This window comes from Drosophila miranda, chromosome 3 (assembly GCF_003369915.1).
Source record: "Drosophila miranda strain MSH22 chromosome 3, D.miranda_PacBio2.1, whole genome shotgun sequence".
NCBI lineage: Eukaryota > Metazoa > Arthropoda > Insecta > Diptera > Drosophilidae > Drosophila > Drosophila miranda.
The window spans coordinates 18,431,545-18,456,686 of NC_046676.1; the positions used below are offsets into that span (position 1 = coordinate 18,431,545).

The window sequence follows — 25,142 nt, forward strand, 5'->3', positions numbered from 1 at the left end:
ATAAAATAATATGTTAAATATGTATTGCATTGTTTTTTATTATGTATTTGGTGTGATATAGAGTCGTAAAGTAAATACAATACATAAATACTCGCAGAATCGATACTTCTTGGGGCCTTAATCATATTTCGAGCTCAGAAAAAGTTAGTATGCTCTCTTACCGGCTATTAGTAATCGCATTGGATATAGTCTGCTCCTATATGCGGACTATCGAATTGATCAATGATATTTAACTTTGATGACATCTACATACATACATGTCTCGATATCGCTTACAATAGAACTTACAGGGCGTTTACAGGGCACACATTTAGAAGTACAAAGTTACACGAACTCAACTACGTACTATAATTCTTCGGTATAAATCGGTGAGCAAATTCTGAAAAAATGTTGTACGTAACATATGTATTAAGTACATTATCGTATCTATACACACACACATATGTCAACGTTGTCCTACTTCGAGTGACTAGATTTCTGAGGCTATCATCAATAATGGGTCTTTGTCTTCCACCATGGCATGATCCACGATCCACGATCCATTAGACATCTATACATAAGGCAGCGGGACAGGTCCTGGGACTGGGTTGGCTCACTCGCAGGCTATTTTGCCATCGAAACTGCTGAGAGCTATGGCAAAGGCTTGCATAGCGCACAGGGGATAGCGATAGTCCATGGTGAAGACATCCTCCGAGGTGCGGCCGAACTGCATCACAATGTATTCGGGATCGGAGTCGTGCACCAGCTGAAAGTTCTTCACCGACGCCTGAGTGACGCGTCCATGGAAGTTGAGCACATACGACTGCGTCTCGTCGTTCCACACGGGCGTCTTGTTGTGCAGCTCCACAATGTTGTCCATATTCTGCAAAGATTGTTCAATTCCTGGGATGATACATAAATTCGGATCGGATCAGTGAAGAGTCCCACCTTCATCTTATACAAGTCGAGAATGCCCGTCTGCTTGGGATCCGCTGAACTGATCTTGACACGCTGATCGTCCTCAGTCATGCCCGGCAGTATCACAGTCATGTTGCGGGGTCCCTTGAATCCCAGGATGTTGGTGTCCTGTTGGAGAGTAAAAATCCTTTAGGATTGCACCACCTCTCTGGATGTTGTACTCACGTAGATGATGACGGCCAGGTCGAGACGCGGACTGTCCGTGCTGTCCTTGTTGCCACTGTCAAAGACCGTGAAGGATGTGCCAAAGACATTGGATCGCAGTTTGCCGCAGAAGCCATCAGCGCTGCGGGACAGGTCCGTGGGGTCACAGCTGACAATGTAGTTCGATGTCTTGCTCTTCTTCCGCTTGCGACCTGCAAAGGAATCGGAAGATTAAGCAGAGAGTTCCCGGAGAGAAGGAGTCCATGCTTGACCCACCTCCCAGCAGAAAGATCTTCTTTCCGTAGTCCCGCTCCAGGTGCAAATAGTATATGGGGAACAGGCCCCGATCCATGCCCTTGCGATCCCGTGTGATGCGACACTTGTACAGGACTCCCTGGGGCGCTGGCTGCATCACGAACTGATCGATGTTACCGATCACGTCGCCCTCGGACTCCCCACCGGCTCCGTTCGATGTTTCCATGCTGCTGCCGTCCAGACCCGCCTCCTTGTAGGGCGAGGAGGCCAGTCCAACGGGACGGACAGGTGCCGCACCGGCTATGTTGCGGTTGGTGTAGTCATCCTCGTCCAGGGTGTCGTTGAAGGACGGCTGGCGGGTGGTGCTTGGCCGCTGCGAATGCGTGGAGTTGGCGCTGTGCGGGGCGGTCTGTTGCTGCTCGATCACCGTCACGGGACTGCTCTCCTCGTCCTCCAGCTCATGCGATGATATCTCCTCGATTAGATCCGCTGTGAATGGAAGAACGCAATCATTACCTCCTCATTTCTGATTGGGGCTAGGGCTGTCATACCCTCCTGGCTGATGGTACTCAGGGTCCGCATGTTGTTCGAGTGATTTCGAGTGGAATTCATGGCAACTGTTCCACCGACGGGGCTGCCGTTGGTGAGTATCTGGTCGGGATTGTGTGGCGAGCTGATGAACTGCATCGGTCCGTCGTAGGCATGCAGCTCGCGGCTGTTGCTGCGCATCCCGGACATGGGTCGACTGATCTGCAGATCACTGGCCTGGACCATGCCCGGCGACGCCCTCTTCTGCCGTATGTAGGCCTCCATCAGCTGGCGCTGTAAGCGAACGGACGATAAGATTAGCTACTTTCAAATCTAATCTAAGAATAATTTATAGATGGCTTCGATTATGACCTTTGATAATTAGAGAAACCCACAGATGTGTACCCTGTTATATGGATCCATCACTGCAATTACCATTCTTGATTTACTAAACGGCAATTTGCACATTTGTTTTTGAATTCAACATTTTGCATATCCAATTATTTGTGGCAATTCTCTCTCTCCCTGCGAGCATGCTCTGCCGCACCAAATTGCCGAACAACATGTACACCCACCGACGGCGAATCGGATACATGGCTGTAATAAATGCCGCGTATTTACATATGCATGGACACCCCTAATCCCCGCCGCAGCGAGTGCAAAGCGAGACCAGAGCTGCAGGTAATTGTCTCTAGGGAAAAGCGTGCGGAACCATAGCCCAGCCATCATCCAACGTCAGTAGCGCAGCCCCCAGTTGATTGCTTGGTTTGGGGTATGGGTATGCAAATGGAACCCAGCATCATCATTCCCACAAACATCGGTGGGATATGGCAATGATTTCATTAAAGACTTAAATTTTCAAGTTCACGTTTACGTTTACTTTTGCCAGCCCACGTACGAGTATAGCTGGGAAAGCGTGGCGCATTTACGGCACCAATGCTCAGGGAATCCACGCCCACCCATTGCTCAAGGAGCAGGAGCAGGAGCAGGGGTAGATCAGGGGCTCCTTTCTAGCTCGTTTATTGATTGACGTAAATATGTATAAGTAAGAGTACTACAAGAAGTTAACGTTGCTCAGGATGCTCTCGATGGTGGCGTTCACCACGCGCTTCTGGGGCGCCGGCTCGCACTGCAGCTGGAAGAAGTCGGGCAGATCCTGCTCGGACTCGAAGGCACTCGTCTGGTTGGGACTGATCCAGAGGTCCATGCGATCGTAGATGACGGCCGTGAGACCCATCTGGATGAACGAGTCGATGGAGGCGCGGTCCTTGAGGTCGGCCCCCCAGGCCAGGACCAGCTCGACCTGGTCCTTGGCGCTCTGCACCAGCGCGGGATTGGCCTTGATGGGTACGGTGTTCGGGGCGATGCCGGCTAGATCGAAGGCCTGGACAAAGTTGATGGTCTCCACGACGCTGGTGCGGGGATCCGAGTAGTAGTCATTCGTGCTGCTCGAGAGGACCAGCACGGGGTACATGTTCTGCTTGAAGCGCATCAGGGAGCACAGGTCCACGTCGAAGCTCTTCAGGATGTTGAGCCGCCCGCAGCCGTGCTGCTGCACCACCTCCAGGATGCGGTCCACGAACAGGTTCTTGTCGATCGTCTGCTCGCTCTCGTACTCCCCGTTCGCCTTCTGCTGCGGCCACTTCAGCTCAATGTCGAGGCCCACGCTCTGGTTCACGCGCTCGAAGAAGTCCTGCAGGGTGGGGAAGAGGCGCTGCTCCAGCTGCTCGACGTTGTTGTGGGCCGGGTACTCGACGATCTTGTTGCCCACGATCTGGTAGGTCTTCAGCTCCTTCAGCTGCTCGTAGGTGATGTCCTTCAAGAGGACCTCGGTGAGGTCGTCGCGGCTCGTCGGCGTCTTGGGGTGGATGCACACGTGGATGCTCCAGTCGTGGTGAATGATGGCCACCAGGTCGCTGGTCAGCTGCACATCGAACTCCACGAGATCGGCGCCCAGCTCCACGGAGGCCAGCATCGAGGCCAGCGTGTTCTCGATCAGAGGCGCCGCATTGGAGGTGACCGTCAGGCTCTTGCCCAGTCCCCGGTGCCCGATCTCCAGCCCCGTCCAGTTGCCCCTCCAGTAGTGGGCGAAGCTGGTGCGCAGATCGAAGCTGTGGTTGGCCATCGGACGGATGAGCAGGTACTCCATCCGCAGCTCTCCCACCACGCGCTGCCACAGGGGCGAGATCAGGCTGAGGGTCACAGTGCCCTCACTGCCCGTCAACGATGTGGGCTGCAGGTGGGCGTAGCCCAGGAGCCGCACCAGATCATCCTCCGTCTGTTCTGCATAGACCTCCACGAGGAAGGCCACCTTTTCCAGTTCATCCAGGGCCGCGTGGTACATGAGGATGTCGGGGGCTGCATACGGCACTCCGTATTCCGGCTGGGCCCGCAGCTTGCTGTCGGCGTAGGCCATGCGGACGTACTCGATGTTGGCGCGAGCGGAGCTCAGGATGGGCGACAGGGTGGCCGGATCCACGGGCTGCACGCGCAGACGCAGCGCGCCACGCCCGGAGTCCACGGGATCCTCCTCCAGGCGCAGGGCGTCGCGGAACACCTTCAGCTGTAGAATGCTACCGGATTCCTGGAGCCAGCCCAGCGTCAGCTGTCGCTGGCCAGAGATGACCCCAAACTCGTCGCTCCGGTTGCCCGGCAGCTTGGTGACGTTGAAGGTCCTTGGCAGCACATGCGACTCCCAGCGACGGACTTGCACGTTCCCGGAGCGGCCCACGGCGGCGGCAAAGTAGCGATACTCGACGCTGCTGTTCTGGGGAATCTCCACCGATCCGCTCCACACGTTGTGGATGGCCGTCCGGTTCAGGAGCAGGGCTCCGCTGGCCTTCCAGGCGCCCAGCACCTGCAGATTGCCGACGAGGGCGGGCCGCTCGTGGACTGCCAGTTGGGCTGAGTCGGAATCGGTCAGGGTGAGGGTGAAGTTGAAGAGCAGCGGGGCATTCCGCTTGAGTGGCACGTAGCGACGGGCAGCGTAGTACTTTTCGTAGTAGGAGGTGTCGCAGAAGGTCTCCACCGGCAGGAGGCAGACCATGCTCAGCCAGGTGATGGTCAGGGCGACGAGTGTCCTCGACCAGGACACGGACACGGACGCGGACGCGGACATGTCTACGCTCGACGGCAAACGCGTTGCAACTGCCAGTCAGCTCTGACTTTGGCGGAGAGCTCTTATCACAATCGCAATCAGAATCGCAATCGGAATGGCGGGATTTATGGCAACGCCAACATCACATCTGCGTGGTCAAGTGTGGACGCGACAAGTGTGGCGACGCGGCGACGATAAGGTTCCACTTGCCACTCGGGACTGACTGATTATCAGATTTCGAGCCGTTGCGTCCGACGAGACCAGCCCGTTCCTATTCTCACGCACGTGTGGCCTAGACTCGTGCACAGCTCTCTCGGATGCAGATGCAGATACAGATACAGATACAGATACAGCCAGAGCCACAACTACAGCTACAGCTACAGCTGCAGCATCAGCATCGGCTTCAGATACAGATACGACATGCTCAGGCAGGAGAGCTTTTCGGTGGGGGCTGTGGTGCCTACGTCATCAACGAATTGCTTCTGGGGGGCAGTTTTTAAACGAATTTGATTTCGAGCGTTGCGCAAAAGCTTCACCTTGCTCTAGGGGAAAGGGCGGTGGGGATCTCTCATCTCTCATCTGTCCCCCCTTATGTGGTGGCTGACCCACAATTTACATGGTGAAAGTTTGTCGGCGTCCGTGTAATTTATCCGCTTCGCTCAATTACAAATTTCGTAACATGCGGCATGAGGCCGAGCGGTGGAGAATGGGAAATGGGGGAATGGGGCAAACTGTGGGAGAACCACCAGTTGCTAGTCGAGTGGAAATAATTCCTGCTTGTTGTAAAGTTAAGCAAAAAACAAAAAACAGCGAGTACAGCGAGTTCCCACAGTAAGGTAGCGATTCTGGCTGGGTCTCGGACCTACAATGGTGGACGGCGGACCAGTCCCACGAGGGGGATGACGGAGGCGAGGGGCGTGTGGGGCCCCGACGGGCTGGAGGGGACAACCAGGTAGCCCTTTTGAAGGTGGCGGCGACCAACTTCAAGGCCTGGGGGAACCTCACGGGGCGTACAGATCGCCAAACCTCGTTTTCGGGGTCCTACCACGGGTTTAAACTACCACGGAGGTCTTTACCCAGTGAGGATACCGACAAGTATCGCCGGGAGTGACTAGGCTATCGCCGGATAACACTTACGGGACCCTATCGGACTAAGAATTACTACGATGGTCTTTGCTATGCGGAGATACCGACAGGTATCACCAAGGGGGCTTGACAATCGCCGGACAGCACCTTCGAGACCCTGGGGAACTACTGGGATCATGCGGGACACCAACAAACGTCACCGGGAGCGCTTAGGCAATCGCCGGATAGCGGCCTCGGGATCCTGTTGGGCTACGACGGGCATCTGTAACGAATACGGATCACCACGTGGATGGGGCAAAAGGGGCACTAGGGCAGGAGGCGTAAGGATGGAGAGAGAAGACGAGGCCCCTGACATCCAGGAAAACGCAACTTAATTCTAATGTATAAAGGAATCGGAAACTTAGGGTCCCTCCAGGCGGAAAGAAAACGAGAGTGAAATGGTGGGCGGAAAAAATGTGGGTGGAGCGTACGCTCCCTCACACCACAAAACGACGGCGTAATCAGGCTAGTCTCAAGCGTTGCTCGACTCGCTGCAATCACAATCAAAGCCACCCCGTGAATCTCTGGTCTAATGGTAATCACCCCAGCCGACTTGTTCCCTTAAAGAGCGGCGAGACTCGTTACGCACACGACGTGTATTTTGTTTTTGGGCCCGAACGTGTTCCACAGCTCGGGCTCGGATGCCCATCGCTGCTTTAAAGTTTCAACATTGCTCTGTTTTTCCGTGCTCTGTTTTCGTTTCGTTTCGTTTCATGAGGAAAACGCGATTATGTGTAAATTTGAAATCAGTTGGCAGAGCGGAAAAGCCAGAGGAGAGGGACAGGCGGAGGGAGACAAAGTAGAATAACACAATTCCAGGACACGTACAGCAGAAGCAGGAAGCCGAAGAGGAAATGCTGCGCTTACGCGGAAAAAGTTGAGCGACGGAAGGAGTGGAGCGGAGGGGATTGGGAGGCTGGGCAGGCAGTCGAATGGGGTTCGTTTATGGCTTGACATAAATAAGGGAGGGAGGGCAGGGAATCCACAAAGTAAACCCCAATGAGGGCGCGACGTCTCTCCGCCCTCGTCTGCCTGATCCATGCGATCGTATATCCTCGTAAAGCCGACACACTTGGTGCTTTATATTCATACTGTCTAGAGACCCAGAATGTGCATCTCTTTCTGTGGCTGTTTCCGTGAAGTTCCTCCAAGTTGTGCGGTTCTATTATCTTTCGATTTTCCAAACACAATAATGTGCTTCAGCAACTTTTGCGCTTTGCTTAGCGCATTTATTTTAATTTGAGGCCAGACAAATTTGCGTATGCGTAACGTAATAAAGAGGTCTAACACTGAGTCATAAAAGCCATGCCCCGTGCACGCGTGTATGTTGGCAGCACACAAAAACCCACCACCGAGCCCCTCCCCCAAGTGTGGGGCACATTAAAAGAAGGTCAACATCTGTGCGGCATGCTCTTTCGGGGGTCGCGTAATAAAATGATTACTCATACGCCCCCATGCCCCGTGCCGGAAAACAAGAAAGAAAATTGAGAGCGTCAGCAGCCAAAAGCCAGCCAAGTCTTTGTCTCATTTTTTGTGGATACCCTACCAGAAGGCAATTCAAATGTTGAATATACTCCTGCCACGCAGCATCTGTCTGCTTAAAGGCGGATAGTCCTCTTCAGGACTTGCCAGGGTATCTAGACCATGGGTGCCACCGCACCTACAGCTTTTCTTTCTTGTTTTAGCTTGTTTACTGTTTGCTGTGTGCTGGGGAAAACCAAATCAAGCCCTGAATCAGCCAGAGGGAGGCTTTTTTGTCGAAAGGATTATATGCGTGTATTACAGCGGCTTTGGTGAGTTGCCTGGAGGGCATTGGAGCATCCGCATCCACATCCACCCGGTGTTTTAAAACTTACATTGATTTCGGCAGAGGGACTGTTTAGCCAACTATTAAATGCCCCACACGGCCACACACGTACCGGGGCACACGCAAAATCGAATAAGCGATGGCCTGGAAAGCTGCTCATCAATTTCCAGGCTGGTCAACACCCAGCAGTCATCGACACGATCCGGCCATTAACCCCCAAAGAGAGATGCGGGAAAACTATTACGAGGGACAGCTTTTCGTGCATCTTCCTTTGACATGGCCCTTGCCCCGGCCCCTGGCCCCTGGCCCCTGGTCGGTTTTTGGCCCATATTGACAATCATTTACGTGCTCGCTTCATTAAGCCATAAGCCATGGCCTTGTCGAGCGAGTCCTGTCCCCCCCCCCCCCCCAATAGAGGCAATGGCCGAAAAGCCAGGAATGGCACGGTGGTTGTGGTCCCCCGATTTGGATAAAGAGATTGGCGCCTTGCGGGCCATGGATTTGGGCAGCAATCGAAAGCGTTTGTTTCTCTGCTTATCTTCTGCCCAAAATAGTCCTGCTTGAAGAGCTGGCAAGACAAGAAAACTGTTAGGATTTGTCATAGCCAAAGCTAGAAATGTGGCCAGCAGGAAAGCGGTGTTTCCTCTGCACTGGAAACCACCCAGTGGAATTTTTCAAAAATTGATGCATGCAACAACACAAATGGGTAAATAAAGGATGTGCAAAATGAAATTTGCAAATTGATATAACATTTGAAATGATTTCCTGCAGGGGAAATATGCTTTCGGATAGAATTTGGTTTTTTCTTTCCCTTTTGGACTTTTAATTAAATAAGGATTATGAGATTGCTTCACTCTTTCGAGCGATTTTTCCGCAGCCTTTCAGCTCCAGGGCACGTGGCCCGTGTGCGTGTGTGTTTAAGGTTTAAACGTTTAAACATTAAAGCCATGCAAATTTAATTTCCGGCTCAGCGGCCATAACATTTGCACTGTGACCTGCAGGCAGCGATCCACAATTGGCGGAGGGGATCCAGGGGAAGGCATTAGAGGAGCATACTCTTTTCTCTTGGGGCTGATTAGATGCACATCCTTCTCCGGTCCTGCTGTTGCCATCGAGTCAACTGGCTTTTGTGCTTCCGGTGCTGTATCCTTGCCGTATCCTTGCCCTATCCTTCTTTGCAGAGGCGAAGGCATCGCCGCAAATGGGAACAAGAAAATTGCTGCGGTTTTTCCTTTCCTCCCAGTTGTTGTCGTTTCTCTTCTGTTTCCCCCTTTCTCTGTTCTCTGCGGCTCAATGTTGTTGGCAAGTGGCTTTGATTTCATTTCTCGAGTGAAAATTCCTCTGCCGCCTGCATGGCCTGCGCACAAAAAAGTTGTTAAGACTCGACAAAGCCACTTTACGGGCTCACAAGTCCTTCTTCAGTCGCACACTCCCCCTTCACTCGAGTCCTTCAGGGCCTTGTGCGTGTGTGTGTGTGTGTGAGTGTCGCCAAATACACGAGATCCTCCTCGGGCACAAATTAGTTACGTTTTTAGTGTGATTTCCCCCTTTGCAGGCGCTTTGTATGCAAATTCCGAACAATAACGAGAGTATCAACAAAAGCCAACACACACACACAAAAACAAATGGGAATTATATAGGATACGCTGCGACTACGGGACACCCTTTACAGGGAGAGATGAGAGAGGGCTGGCAGCGTTCATAGCCGATACAGAGCCAGCCTTCTGGGAGAAGCATGCAGTGAGAGCGAGAGAAATATATGCGTTGGCTTTCCAGTTGAGCCGAAAGAGAGTCATCACAGACGAGTGTGTCGCCTGTATGTTGTTGTTGCTGAGAGAGCAATGGCATGAACCGATTGCGAGAGAGGCGGAGCAGGAGATCAAGAGATAAGAAAAACTGCGACTGCACTGCTTAACGCACTAGCAAGGCAAGGTACTCGTAGGCAATAAGGTAAGGTAAGGAACGCAATGGAAACAGATCCGAATTCTAATGGAAACCCGACTTAAACGTATACAACTTCTAGTGGCAGGGTATTACAACGAATCGACATTGACTGCGGCTCTGCGCGTGTGTGTGTGTCAGTATGCATGAGGGCCACAAAGCACGCAGAGAAATGAGGCGAGGCAGGGGCAAGTGTGTGTGAACAAGTGACAAGGAACAGAAAACAATCGCCCGCCCCACACGCTGCCACCTTGAGGCATGCCCCTTTGTTGCAACAGTGCAGTAGTGTGTACATGGGTGGAATGTAGGTCGGAAATTTCAAGACGTTCCCCAAACACAAGTTTAGACGTTTCAATTTGCAGAACAATAACTGAATAGCTGACATCTATCGAACAGCTAAACAGAAATTGGCAACGCACTTCTCCCATGAGGCTTCTGTGGAGAGAAAGCCACGAGTTTCCCTCGAAAGCAATCTACTGACAGCTGAGACTTGTGGCTGACTTTTCGCCCAGTTCGATTTTCCCCACCGAGTTGACCAAGTTGTGGGCCACAAAACTTTCCGTTCCGTTCCGTTCCGGTGCCCGGCTGCCCGGCTGCCGGGGTGCCAGGGTGCCAGGGTGCCAGGGTGCCCGTGAAGTCAAAGTAACAGAGCCTTTGGCACTGTCGGGGCTTTGTTATGTTACATATTTGTGGGTTCTCCACGGGGCATGTGTGTGTGTGTGTGTGTGGCAAGGGGTGCACAAACAAAGAGCACCATGAATTCACTCGTTAGCACCCAGGAAGCTCCCAGACTTGCGCCATCTGCTCTGGGAGATCCAGCAAACACCCGGAGGCGCCTCGTACTCGTACTCGTACTCGTGGAAAGGTTAAATCAGTTTGGACTGTGGCCTGTGACTGTGCCCGTGTCCTCCCTTTGCTCCCGAGAGTCTCGGGACTCTCTTGATGCACGGAGTCCTCTCCCCAGTGGGTGCTTGGCGAGAGCTGTTTGCGGAGCGCAAACAGGGCACAGCTGGCAGGTGAGCCTGGCTTTTGTTGCCATGCAAGCATATCCGGTGCGGCTCGTAGGATGGCTTGTCTGTTTGGACAATGGCCGACCCCGACCCCGACCTCCCTTCCCATCCTTTGTGGGAGCCCCAAATATCTAATAATGGGAATAATTAAAAGAATATTTGCCAATCGAATCGGATATTAATTTCCCGATTAGGTCTCGCAGTAGAATTCCCTCCAGCTTCCTCCGATCTTTCGACTTTCCACCTTGTATTTCCTGCCATAATCTGAAGTTATGGCTTTGGCTAACGATTTCTCTGCAGTGGAGTGGGGGGGGGATAAGCCATGCGAGAACAAAAAGCAACAAATTGCAGCCAGCTTATATTTCTAAATCAAATGTGCTATTTTTCCCATGTTCCGCGCGTGGAAAAACCGAGCGAAAAATGTTAAATTGAAAAAGTTTTCCCTTTGCAACTGGGCGAAACAATATTTTCTTTATGGAAAAAACTGCTCATTGTTCAGCGGGGAACGCGAGTGCCAGCCAGCTATTATTTCCATCTACTGTATGAATTCAATGGGGTTTTCCCGAGCGAGAAAGGTTCGGGTTTGGGGCGCCAAAAAAGTTGTTGAATTTTTCGCGCAAGAAATACTTTAATTAATCATTATGTTCTTAGGCCTTTGCGCGGATTTAAATAAGAGAAAAGCAGGCTGACCGCGAAGCGGAGGAAAGGGCATTGAAAAATGCGTAAAATTCACCTGAAAGGCTGTTTCCCCCGGCATTTTCTCTCGCCTCAAAGAGAATTGCATTCGCCTTTGGGGCTTAAAGTCGGCAGGAAAAAAACTGCGGCTTTTTTAACACACATCGTATATTTTCTTTATATGCAGATGAAGTATCTGCCAGAATCCGGCCAGACCCATCTGGTTCGTGGTTCGTGGTCCTTGGTCCGTCGTCCGTGCTATTGGCAGTAGTTTTCCTCATTTTATTTCTCCTCCTTTTTAAGGAAATTCTCGTGTGTGTGTCCTGTCTGTGTCCCATCTGCATTTCCATTTCTTGCTCTGACTTTGCCACACATTTATATGCTACTTACCAGATACTATTTTCCAGTTTTTCCTTTTTCTTTTCCCTCTTTTCCCTCTTTTCATACAAAAATATATTCCAGCCACATACCAAAAACTGGTTCGAGATAAAGTTTTTCCGTTTGTGGGGGCTACCTGCCCGGGGACCTGCCACAGGACTACGTGCAGAGTTCCTTAAGGTGACACAAATTGTGTGGCATAAAAACAAAGTAAGCCAGGAAAATCTTACAACTGGCAAGAAACTTGAGACTGAGAGATGGATGGATGGATGGCTGATGAGAAAGATGCACAGGGAGACACACACACACACACACACAGCAATGGGCAAGGAGAAGTCCTTGTTTCAACAGGGTTATATTGATTCAGTGAAAGTTCATTCGAAAAGAGCTCGCGAATGTAGGGAAAAGTTTTTGTTGAATAAAAAAAGAAGCACCAAAGAAAAAGTTAATACTTGCAGGATTTTATTTATGCATTATTTATCTCTATAAAGATTTTTAGGACACAGATTTTTGATATCAAGGGAATTTAAATGTTTTTTAAACTCAAACAAACTCTGAAATTTTCTATACTTTTCCAAGAATTATATATGCCACAAGAACGATCAATATGCAGGGTATCTGCATAGGGGGGGGGCCCCTTTCCTGCATTAATTATCGTTTTATGTGTGTAGTTGATAGGATCGTAAAGTGGAACTTTTGCAATCATTGCAATCAATAAAATAAACTGCCAATAAAACGTACAAATAAAAATAAAACTACAAATGGCTCGTTTATTGCACTATAAATTCTCAATAAATTCCATTTCTGAAAACTTTACGCAGTTGAAGACAGAAAAAAAAAATCTGTCCAATAATTCGCTGAAAAATGGCTTAAAGCGACCGCAGAAAAAGGGTCCTGTCGTTTCGTGTAACCTTCTTAACTTAATCGGCTTTTGTTCGAATTTACTTTTTATTTCACTTTCCTTTAGCTCCTCTTTTTGGGGAAACGGGGAAAAGTGGAAGAACCGTTTACCGAACTCTTTACACACATAAATGTTGTGTAAATATCTGCACTGTAGAGGGTATATGGGGCGGTGGGCGGTGGGCGGGGATTGGGTTAAATCTGCCTCGGCTTTGGCATTTTGCAGGCAATTGGAAACTTGCAATATAAATGCCTCTCTCTGTGCCTTTGATTGTGGTAACTGGGAGCTGGGAATGCCAGTGAAACTTTCTCCCTCTCCCTCTCCCTATCCCTATCGCTTTCCCTCCGGAAAGGCTGAACGGACCGGACCCCGGCCGGCTGGGCGACCATCAACGAGCCACAAGGGACTACGAGAAGTTTGTGTCTGTGGGGGCCTCGAGGCATAAGCTCTGGCAGGCAGCCTCTTCATTGATTGTGGGACACATACTATATATGTAATGCCTCCTGTCATCGGCCAAATTACTCGATTGAATATGCAAGTGCCCCTTCCTGAACAGCCCTGTGTTGTCCGATGCATCTGGCGGCCCCAAGGGACAGTGTTTGTTTGCTAATTCCCTGCCAATTACGATGGAGCATTGTTTCGTTGACGTGATTTGACCAATTGTTATTTAATTAGAGCATTAGAGCCTTAGCCGTTCTCCGCTGGAACGTACATCTCACAGGGAAAGAGAGGGGGAGAGGGAGATAGCTCTACATTTCCGCTTCTTCTTTTGGGCTGGAAACTGTTGCCTACTTTTCAGGGCTGCCTGCCGAGTCGAGTGCATCTCTTGAATGGCAAAAAGTTTCCTTTTCATCTGCAGCCATAGTCTTGATTACGTATCCTTCGGCCAGGACAGACAGCCACGGCTTAGCAGTCGCATTAAGAGCGCTTCTGCTGGCCGGGGGGGGGCCTGGGCCTGGGCATTCATCAAGTGCTGACAGTTTTGAGCAGACAGCAATTATTTTAATTGCATCAGGAGACGACAGGGGGCAGGAGGCTGTGGGCTGTGGGCTGTAGGCTGGGAGCTGCGGGCAGGATAATCATGCATGTGTGGGCGTGGCGACAGCTGTGCCTCCTTCACTAATTAGTTGCACTTTTCCAGTGCTAATTGGACATTAGACGGGCTTTAATCGAGTTGTATTGAAGGTCCATTAAAGGCCTCCCGCTAAACGCGACAGTTATGCCATAAATCATGCAAATCAGGACCTAAGTAAACGCTGTCACTAAAATATAGTTTGATTGATGGGCCCAAGGATAATCGGTGGCTCAGAAAGGCTCTCCGTCCGAAAGGCAAATATGCACGCGGGACAGCCTCTACAAGGATACCGTTGCCTTGGCACACTAACACCAGCGACGCGGACGGAAAGTTTTATCAATAAAAACTCCTCGAAAGTCGCTTGGCTGCAACATGCAACGCTTTGCTTTGTTGTGGCAGCTGCTGCAATGCCAAGTGCTCGACGCTGTCATGTCGAATGTTCTCCACTCTTCGCATCCGCATTAAAAAATGGAATCCAATTTAATTTACACTTCTTTCCACCGATAAAAGGTGCCAGGGAATGGGAATGGGAAGGGGAATGGGAATACCTTTCCATAACTCATTGTCTCTGTATTTGTGTGTGTGTGTGTGTGTGTGTGTGCAACAGATTTGAATAGTTTCCAATCGTCAGCGGGGCGGCATCCTTGATGAAAGCAGCAGACCTTCACAGTGTCGAAGGAAGGACAAGAATTCGATTAAAATATGCAAATGTCATTAAGTCGAAGGGGGGTTTTTGGGAATGGGAATGGGGATGTACACACCCTATAATCTATGGTGGAAAAGGAGACACTCTATATAATAATGATTTCCCATGCTCAAATGTCTAATAAATTACTCTGACCGTTATACCTGCCCCGACCAGTGGCAGGTTCGATCCGTAATTAATGGAAAGGACCTCGGGTCATATGTCACTTGGAAATCATTAATTTTGATTCGATATTTCTGATAAGTAATCAAGTTTTTCTTTCTGTCTGCAAAGAGAGACACGACTAGAGGCAGAGAACAAATATGTTCGCTCCTGCAACTGAATAAAAAAGCGATTAAAGCCATGACACACGACATGTGGCACGTTGAGACTTCCAAAGAGGGGGGGGCGAAAGGAGGTGGTTCTCGATGTCAAAACAAACAGCAGAACAAACGCCACGCACAATCGATTGAGCACACAGAACACAGACGCAGAGCAGTAGTCGAAGGGGGGGAAAAAACGATCTGTAATGGAATGAAATGCCAATATACAAGTACGAATGTTCTTCTCAACTGAAGAGAACATCCTTGCACTGCTCTGGATAGTCCCTTCTGGCAGTCCCTCCTTCAGCCATGCCTCTGCAATGGTCGTTCGTCAAAGACCTCTAAAAGAACAGTCCCCACTGCAGGTGCAAAGTGGTTCGGGGGCGGTGGGGTGAGCGGGGAGCGGGGAGTTGTGGCCAAGCCAATCCAGCTAGAACGCTGATATGCCTGAATGGTTGCATGAATGAATACATGAATGAATGGGTACCCACCCCCCCACCACACACACACATGTGGAACATTCGATTTTTCCTCACTCGCAGGACTTTCCAATGAATGGCACTGGCCCGTTCTGGGGTTTCTATTCAACCTTCTTCCCGCACTTTCGGTGCTTGTAATTAACGTGAATGTTTAAGGCCACAACGGTTCCAGGAAGCCAGGAAGCGTAACACGCGTTCCTAATAGCTGGCCATGGACTTGGCACCAGGACTTGCACTTGTTTGTAAACGAAATGAACTTGAGTCAAGGCTAGAACGGAAACATAGTCCCAAGCGGATAGAAGGTGCTGGAATCTTGTAGTTCTGAGTGAGGAATCATTGTCTTCCTTCCACTGTAAACATTTTGATTGCTGTTCGCTCAACTACCGCTCGAAATGAATCTCAACAAAAGACAAGTACAATATTTGTTCCCAACAGAAACAATAACCCAAACACTACCGCTAATTAGGCTGGGGAATTGAGTGAGGCTGAGTGGTTGGCGGCCACAAAGTTCTCGGTTTCGGCCGCTTTAAGGTGAACTGCAATTAGTGCCAGAAGAGCCAGAAGAGCCAGAGAGGGGGGCGAGGTGCAGGCCAGCAATCACAATCATACGCTTGCCGCAAATTAGGAATGCCTGGCCCGGGGGCGTGCCCTGGGACACCGAATTAGCCACGAGGCATGGCAAAATGACGGCCTGGTTGACGAGTGAAAGTCACAGATGGAGCACTTGAAGCGAGTTAATTGTTGCCTGCTTCGAGGGGCAATCAAAAGTCAGTGACCGGAACGCTCCAACGCTCCATAAACACACAAATAAAACGGAGTATAAAACATACATTTCTGTGCCTTTGAAATGGTATAATTTCCAGAGTTTTAACCGCTGCCAGCGGCTGCACCCGGAGCGGACAAAGCCCCATTACGGATGTCGACAGCTCGTCGGAGAGCGCCGGAGAGTGGCGCTGAAAGCGTAATTAAGAAGAGCTTAAAGCCCAATGCAGCGGACAAGCGCATCCTCCAGAAGTGGTTGGCTATGGATCCCGTTTGATAGATCGCCCCTCACGGGAATCCCTCTCGGCTGGACGCCATTTTATTTGGAATGCCTGCCACCAGCCACCAGCGCCGAAAAGTCGACAGCAATAAATGTTTTATGGTCATGGCCTGGATTTCCATGGTTCCATGGTTCCCCCTCCCGCAGCAAACGTCTCAATTGGAGAAATACAAACAGTCGACTGTCAACAGCAACAACTACAGTCGTGTTGGGCTGTTCAATGAGGGGTGAGGGGTGAGGGAAACTGTCTGTCGAGTGTTCGATGGGAAATCGAATACGTATACGTTTGTATATTTTCGGTGAGAGGGAACTTAAAGGGTGGCGAACACACACTGAATCGAAGTGCTCTCTGGAGGAATATTTAATTGCCTTAATTCCATTTTGGAGATCATTTTGTGTTGTCTTTCGATTCCCACTAGAACTCTCCACTCCAGAGTGAAAATGAAATTTTATATGATTCTTAAACGCTGCGTTTAATTAATTTTCCAACGAGAGGCAACCAGTGATGGACAGCAAGTGAGAGGAGGGCAAGGAGCGACCATCCAGGCGTTTGATGAACATTTAATTAGCTCCAAGACTCCTCGGAGACTCCAGAAATAAACACTGGACGATGCGAGGGCTGTCCCAGGAGTTGGCATCACTTTGCATTGGTCTGTTGGCAGTCGAAAACTTTGCTTTTGACAATTAATTTCGATAAACAAATGCAAATCAAGTTAAATAAATACAGATATTTGCTGCTGACAGCTGGAGAACGGAGGGAATAACACGTGCCTTGCGGCTGGCAATGCGGGAAAGGTCGGAGATTGCCATAAATATTGAAACAGAACAGAACAGAACATATATTGTGTGAATGTTTAGTTTTGTCTCTTTAAATGCACGATTTATATGCAAATTGAAGTGACGCCAAGGTCCTTACTTCTCCGAATCTCAATCTTTGAAAGTTACACAAAAAAAGGCACAGTGTCGTAAAACTGACGACTTGTGCAAGATGGCAGCCAGAAATAATCTGACTATTAAGGTCCTTTCGGACGTTTTCATTTCGTGCGACAACAGAAAGCAGCATAAAGCCGAAGACAGAGCGCAGACAGCAGACAGCAGAGCACAGAGCACAGGGCGCAGGAAAAACGCAGGGAAAACGCTGGAAAATGTGAAAATCTCAGTTGAGTGGAGGCCCCCAAGTGCCACCCAGAGCAGAGGGGAGGGTCCCGGAAGAGGGAAGGATATGATTTTGTAATAAAGCAAAGTAAGTCGCGGCGACGGCGACGGCGACAAGCATTCCCCGTGGGCCACATGACGTATGAGTGATATTAAATAACGTTATTTTTATTAAGGCCACTTTCCCGATTCAATTCAGTTGACGACTCTATAGTCTATAGCCTCTATGGGCCATTTCCATCGCAGGCCACACACAATTGCACCATTGGATTCCAGCCAGAGTTCGACATAGTGGAGCGAGGCTTTTATTAATTTTTGCATTTAACGTTCATTGGTTTATCGAAATGGAAATCCTTAATCCTGTCCGCACTCTGCCTTTATTTAATTTTAATTAGTATCCAATTTGAAAAAGACAAAAACAAATGCAAACAGCCGGCGGGGTGTTGGCCAAATGGAATTTGCATTAATATTAGAGCGGACCGGACGGGTCATAAACAATTCAGAGAGACACATAAATTAATGGAAAGCAACAGCATTGGGCAGGCACGTATCCTGGCAGGTGTCCCGGCACCGTAATTGGCTCCGAAATCCATGGCTGAATACAAATACTCGAGTGCTCGAGCTCCAACCCGACTAACCGACTAACCGACTAACGACCTTGTTAATTTGCAGAGCACACAAATGGCTTGAGCCGGGATTGGATTGAAACGAAGTGAATGTCACTTTCTGCACAGACTGCTCTGTGGGTTTCTGTCAATGGCTTAACCACAGAGTCACCGCAACCACCGACCGAGCAACCACTCAATCAGTGATGGAAGCTGGCTGTCAGCTGCGGCCAAACCACAGATGAAAAGTCGATTCAAGAATTGCAATTTGCACATACTTTTGCTCTGGAATTTCCTGCAATAAATTGCTAAATTCACATCGTTGCTAATTGCCGTCCAACAGTGTGGGGGAACCGATGGATGGATGTGCCCACACGGATGACAAACCCTTGTCGAAAGCTCACCAATTTAACACGATTTATTCATATTTTTCCACAAGAGTGGAGATAGAGAAATTTATGCCGAAAGTTGGAGCCTTGCAGCGTGTAGAAACAGTACCAATTCCCAAAGTTGTAATTAATTTGCAGCAGCCCCGCTCCTAGTGACGGTTCTTAGTCCTCCAGGGCCCTCCCCCCTGGGCTGCATATGCAAAACTTTTCCGGGCTTTTCTGCCTGATAAATTGAATCAAGTTGGCAGCGCGACTCGCAGGGAAACGGCAATTAATAAAATCTGCAATGGAAATGCGGTCGCCCTCGCACTTTGGTGTACAGAAAAATGTCGCAATAGTGTTTATGGCATCACTCCCATATTTTCCCCCTAAAAGTTATCTCCCTCTGTGGAGTGCTTCTGATGGGCTGCTCTCGTGCAGCTTGACCGAAAGTTTCCAGTTGCCAGAGCGAGATGTGAGCCTGCCATTTGAGAGTGCAGTTGAGCTCTTAAGCTGCCAGCTGCCGACTGTCGACTGTCGACTGCCGACTGCCAAGTGTAGTTAAAGCCAAACGAAAAGTGTCAGAAGCAGACGCAGGACGCAGGACGCGTACCCGTAAACTGAAACAGGAGACGAGCTCCAGCCCAACCCAGAGATGGGGACAAAGCTTTTAGCCAGAAAATTGATTGCTAGGTATTAGTACGTACAGAAGTTGTGAGCTCTAATTGGAAATGAATTGCTTTTTGGGCAAGGAGCTGCCCGAGACTTCTCCTCTGTGTGCAGTTTTCCCATTAGGTAGTTTCCGCTCATTCACGTAACTTACGCAGTATATTCCCTGCCCTGCCTGTTGATTTCTGTGAGATTTTCAGCGGAAAGACGTCCGGGTATTCGAGGCGCTTAGGTGCGAAGAGTTGCCAAAGAAAAGTCATCTTTTGGCGCTTTCCGCATGTGCCCCGGGGGGGTTTTCTTTGAGGTGCTGCTAAGCCTCCATCACACCACCAACTGCTCATCGTTTTCCCGGACTTTAATCAAAGAGAAACCACGGAATTGTTCATCAAATAGTTGGCAAAATCTTGAAAAGTACTTCAATCCAGGGAAAGTATTTTTTCTCCACCTTTGAATCAGTTGCTAAGAACAGGCTTAAGTGCCTTTCGGCATTGGCCATATTAAATATTTGAGGCCCCCAACTTTTAATGGCTGGCATTCGATTAGTCAGTCGTCTGGTGGTCTGAACCGACAGAACTCTCCACTCCACCAGCATTTTCCGTCCCCACGATTGGGTCAAGAACCTCGGCCTGGGGCCTGAAGCAACAGAGCACAAATTACAGGCCTGGCCTGAAACCGCAAAAGGTAAAAGCCAAGAAGGCCAAGAAAGCCAGTTAACACCCACTCCCACGCCCCCACACACACACACACATACACACACAGTCACAAAAACGGAGAAAGTGAAGGTGCGATGCGTCATTTCCGTTGTTTTTGGGACTCCTCGTGTTTGATGGGGATTTCGTGTGAGGCAAAGCTCGGAACAGTTCGCGGAACAATAGAGTGGTCCTTGCGCTGGGGGTGAATTATGTTCACATGTGGCAAACCATCCAGTGACTTATCACTCCGCTTTACCACGACAGAGCCAGAGCTCCAGTAACCATCGATTTTATACCCCCCGAAACCGCCGTAATGGCATTCCATGGGACAACAGCAGACATGAAAACAATACCAAATATTGTTCATATATGTATTTCTAGTTCTCTCTGTCTGTCTCTCGGCCCGTGTCCTGTGTATCCCCTTCTGAGGGCTTGTTGTGACAGTTGCCCCTGGTTACACAGGACACAAACAACCGTGTGCGGCGAGGGGTCACGTTTTGTTTTCGGGAGTAGTCCCGGCCAAAGGCTTTCTTAATCCTTTGTGTATATTTAGCGACCGCTTAAAGCAGTTGATTGCCACACATACATACAAACGTACATACCCGTGCATCTTCATGTTGATTTACGAGTATACCATCGCATTCCAAGTGCAAATTGGCTCCACTCTGTGCGTTTTCCACTCTTTATTGCACCTATAAATTTGGGGGTTTACTTTAGCTCTATCATGCATAAAATATGCTTAATATTAAGGCGTGTGAATTATTAGAAGTGTGAAAGCAGTTTTGAAACAAGATCTGTATTCGTACACAGCCCGGTAATAGAGTTTTGTTATACCCGATACTCAAAATGAGTATAGGGGTATACTAGATTTGTGGTGAGAATGGATGTGTGTAACGTCCTGAAGGAATCGTTTCCGACCACATAAAGTATATATATTCTTGGTCAAAGAGTATAAGAGCTAGAGCAACGACATTTTATATCCGAACTTCTGTGATTATTATTATTATAATTATTATTATAATTGTTATTCTTGATTTTTATTGAATAACTATTATTATAATTGTTATTCTTGATTTTTATCGTATAACTATTATTATAATTGTTATTCTTGATTTTTATTGAATAACTATTATTATAATTGTTATTCTTGATTTTTATTGAATAACTATTATTATAATTGTTATTCTTGATTTTTATCGTATAACTATTATTATAATTGTTATTCTTGATTTTTATTGAATAACTATTATTATAATTGTTATTCTTGATTTTTATTGAATAACTATTTTTATAATTTTTATTCTTGATTTTTATCGTATAACTATTATTATAATTGTTATTCTTGATTTTTATTGAATAACTATTATTATAATTGTTATTCTTGATTTTTATTGAATAACTATTATTATAATTGTTATTCTTGATTTTTATTGAATAACTATTATTATAATTGTTATTCTTGATTTTTATTGAATAACTATTATTATAATTGTTATTCTTGATTTTTATTGAATAACTATTATTATAATTGTTATTCTTGATTTTTATTGAATAATTATTATTATAATTGTTATTCTTGATTTTTATCGTATAACTATTATTATAATTGTTATTCTTGATTTTTATCGTATAACTATTATTATAATTGTTATTCTTGATTTTTATTGAATAACTATTATTATAATTGTTATTCTTGATTTTTATTGAATAACTATTATTATAATTTTTATTCTTGATTTTTATTGAATAACTATTATTATAATTGTTATTCTTGATTTTTATTGAATAACTATTATTATAATTGTTATTCTTGATTTTTATTGAATAACTATTATTATAATTGTTATTCTTGATTTTATTGAATAATTATTATTATAATTGTTATTCCTGATTTTTATTGAATAATTATTATTTTAGCTTCTTATTGTATGTATAAGTATATCTCCAGACTGCATAATCTGAACCAGATCGTATAATTATTATAGCCTGAATCAAGAATACAATTTCCTTCTCTCTCGCTCTGTTTATTTCAAAATTTCACCACACCCCTCTCCTCCCCCGCAAAGGACGAAAATCGTTACATCCCCAGATCTCAGAGACTAATAAGGCAAGATTAACCAAATTTGGTATCCACACTCCTGTTAGATCGCACTATAAAATGTATATTTTAAAATCAGCCATACTGACTAAGTATCGGATATAAATGTGGAGTTGCGGTCTCCGCAGCAACTCACAACGCTCCCCCTCGTTTTTAAATCTGCTTTAGCTTCCCCATCAAGTTTTCCTTTCGATCATTCCCTTTCTCTGTTTTTTCATATCTTAATATCCAAAAAGAAGAATCGAACATTTGCTCCGCGTAATTTCATTTGGAGCTGAAATTGCTTGTAATTGTTGTACGAGTATGTCTTCGTGATGTCATTGCATTAAGCAGCCGTGAACAGCTGCTACATGTTTTATAAGCAATCTCAGCCCCCAAGTGGAAAATCGAACCAACCAAACACTTGGCAACGATTCGATTTATGTCTGTGTGTGGGGGGGGGGCGTGCTTGCTGGTGTTCTAGGCGCTTCTTTGCGGAGCTCTTGCCTCTCCAACGCCTTGCCACCCAACATAATTAGGGCCAATGACAGTCGTCGTATTGAGCTGCAGCAAATGCAGCAATACCCAGAAAGGACGGCACTCAGGTGGCCTGGCGGTGGAGCGAGCCGCTCAAAGGCTTTAGAGGTTTCGGTGAGTTTCGATTTATTTGGACGCCGTTGCCCAGGCAACAGACGGGCCTGGTGGCCAGGCAGCACACGTCACAACAAAACACCTCGACAATGGCCATTGAAACACTCGGGGGCTTGAATGGCCAGAGTTGTGGACGAAAAGTGGACAATGCCTGTGATGTGATGAGTGGACGGTCTTTGGGCTGCCAAAATGTATCAATGAAAATTCCAACTTTCACAGCCAATTGATGATTCACTCTGAAGAGCGAGGATGTTGAGGAAAGGGTTGTTTGAAGAGGATTTTTAGTTGGTCCATCGTTCTATCGAACACGGTATTTACATCGTAATAGAAATGCGCCCTATACTCTTCGAGTACCGCTTCACACAGGGTACATATATACATCTATACTAGATACATATGTACATTTTATCGGATTATGTATCGGATTAAGCTCGACCTAATCAGGAAGTCAAATCGACGGAGGCGCTTCTTTCAGCAGTTGATAAGCTTTTGATTGAGTACGTATCAACATGTACATGTGTACATACATATAAGAACGTTTTTGGAAATAGCTCTTTCAATGCGTATTCTCTATACCCGCCTAGAACATAGAACTTATCCCAAATCCTGCCTGATCGGGAGCAAAGCCAGGGTACTCCTGTGCAATTCTGAGCTGGCCGGCGTGGGCTGTATGGTTATTCAGAGGCGTCAGGATGGTCTGACCAGCTTTTACCGCTTTTTACTGGAGCGACTACAAAGTGGGATTCGGGTAGCTGAGTGGGGATTTCATCATCGGATCTGGACCGGTTGCACGCTCTAACATCGAGCTGTAGAGGCTTCAAGGGCGATAAATTTACAAAATAATATGAAATAAATCGGAGCGGCTTGGCGGCTATACCGAAACGGCTGGCGATTCCCTCACCTACCACAAGGGAAAAAGTTTTCCACTTTCGATCGGGATAATAATAAACATCTGGCTGGTTGGTGGTTCAATTCTTGCATGCAGAGGCAAGTAGAAGAGTGTATCCAAATAGATCTAAGAAGTATCTATGTATGAACCATATACTTCGTACTTGGACTTTGTACAGAAGGGGATATAACGGCAGCCTTTTCACTTGTAATTATTACTTGCTAAATATAGGAAAATTCCATGATTCTGGGCACACCAACCTGTTGTTCCATTTTCTGATTGCGACTGCTAATTGCGGACATCTTGCAGCTTTGCTTTTTCTGGATCTACAGTAACACTCTTCCTTCCTTTCTCCACTTTTGTGTTGGTTATCACTTAGCGACGCGATATATATCGCGATATGTGTATGTATTTCTGGGTGAACGAATGTAGCAAAACAAAAACCGAAGCGGGGGTCGACGGCAAAGGGGATTGCATCTGGCAGAGTGCCGCCAGAGCATGCAAAAACGTGAAAAAAATCAGGCGCTCACCCAGACCCGCACACCTGGTTCGCCTTGTAGCTGTAGTTTCAGTTGTAGTTGTAGTGTGGTTCTCCCGACGGCGGCACACGCGACAAAAAAAAACACAACCCCAAAGCGTGCAGACCAGCTGTTCTTGCACTTCTCTCTCTCTCGCTCTTGTCACGATCAATTTATGTTCTTCTCTTCGTGTTGCTTCCGCTTTCGTTTGCTTTCGATTTCTAATACACCTTTGATGCTAATGCTCAATTTTGCTATCGCACCTTCGCGTTCTGTGCACTTTTCGCGTGTTGCCAATTTTCCGTGTGAGAGTGTGATGTGTGTCGTCTGCATTGAAACGTACAATTTTGGCGCCTCTTTTGGTAGTGCCCGGGCGAAGAAGTATACCGTGCCGTTGTTGATTTCGGAATGACGACGATTTCAACAGCCAAAACGCTAACAAATGGAAACGAAAGTATGCCCGAACGATGCCAAACGACGAGCGCTGTCGCTGTGGTTTCTGTTGTCCTGTCGTTTGCGAGAGCGGGAGCGAGGACGAAACGAAACGGCTCTCTGCTCAACGTTTCCTGTGCTGCTTTCTCACCCTCATCGTTCTGTGTTGTTGGATTCGCCAAGGCAAAATATCTAGAAGGTAAGCCAGCTTGTGGAGAGCGCTCAATCATGAATGTTTTAGTACACAATAATTTATATAATTATTTTTGTTAGAATATGTTTTTTTAGTTAATGTGTGTGTGTCTGTGATGTCGGAGCAAAAAGAAAACTAGAATGGGAGACTGCTATACCTCATATTTTATATACCTTGACATTCTCTTCATGTCTGGTTCTCTTCGCTCTCTGTCTGGCACCTTTGCTATCCTTCCCTCCTCTCCTCTCCTTCCTTTTACAACCATGCCGTGCCCGACAGATGTGCAGCTGGCGAGCGAGTGCAGGAGGCTCTTCTTGCACTTGGATTTATGCTGTCTCTGTCTGCTCGCAGACTTTGCATTTGGATTATCAGACACACAAACACATGTAAGTCGACATGCAGGAGGAGGGAGAAGGCAAGATCAGCCATCTCTCCAACAGTTGCGACGACTTCTAATCGCAGTTGGCATTT

General features: G+C 47.6%; 2 protein-coding genes across 4 annotated transcripts; both read right to left on the reverse strand.

Annotated features, from left to right (window-relative positions):
* Positions 1-20: 20 nt before the first annotated feature.
* On the reverse strand, positions 21-24,625 carry LOC108159595 (protein king tubby). Of its 3 annotated transcripts, none has more exons than XR_001775339.2 (7): positions 23,789-23,830; positions 1,908-2,178; positions 1,378-1,845; positions 1,123-1,313; positions 928-1,065; positions 441-862; positions 21-379 (listed from the first exon to the last, which is right to left on the reverse strand). XR_001775339.2 is itself a non-coding variant. In XM_017293049.2 (6 exons), the coding sequence occupies exons 1-6, from the start codon at positions 23,828-23,830 to the stop codon at positions 593-595; spliced, it is 1,380 nt and encodes a 459-aa protein (XP_017148538.1). In that variant the 5' UTR covers positions 23,831-24,625; the 3' UTR covers positions 21-592. The 3 variants fall into 3 exon arrangements, 1 of the variants encoding a protein (XP_017148538.1); XR_004472502.1 differs by having other exon boundaries at positions 437-862; XM_017293049.2 differs by having other exon boundaries at positions 21-862; positions 23,789-24,625.
* On the reverse strand, positions 2,881-5,199 carry LOC108159594 (glycerophosphocholine phosphodiesterase GPCPD1). The gene has a single exon (XM_017293047.2). The coding sequence runs from the start codon at positions 5,000-5,002 to the stop codon at positions 2,939-2,941; it is 2,064 nt and encodes a 687-aa protein (XP_017148536.1). The 5' UTR covers positions 5,003-5,199; the 3' UTR covers positions 2,881-2,938.
* Positions 24,626-25,142: the final 517 nt, after the last annotated feature.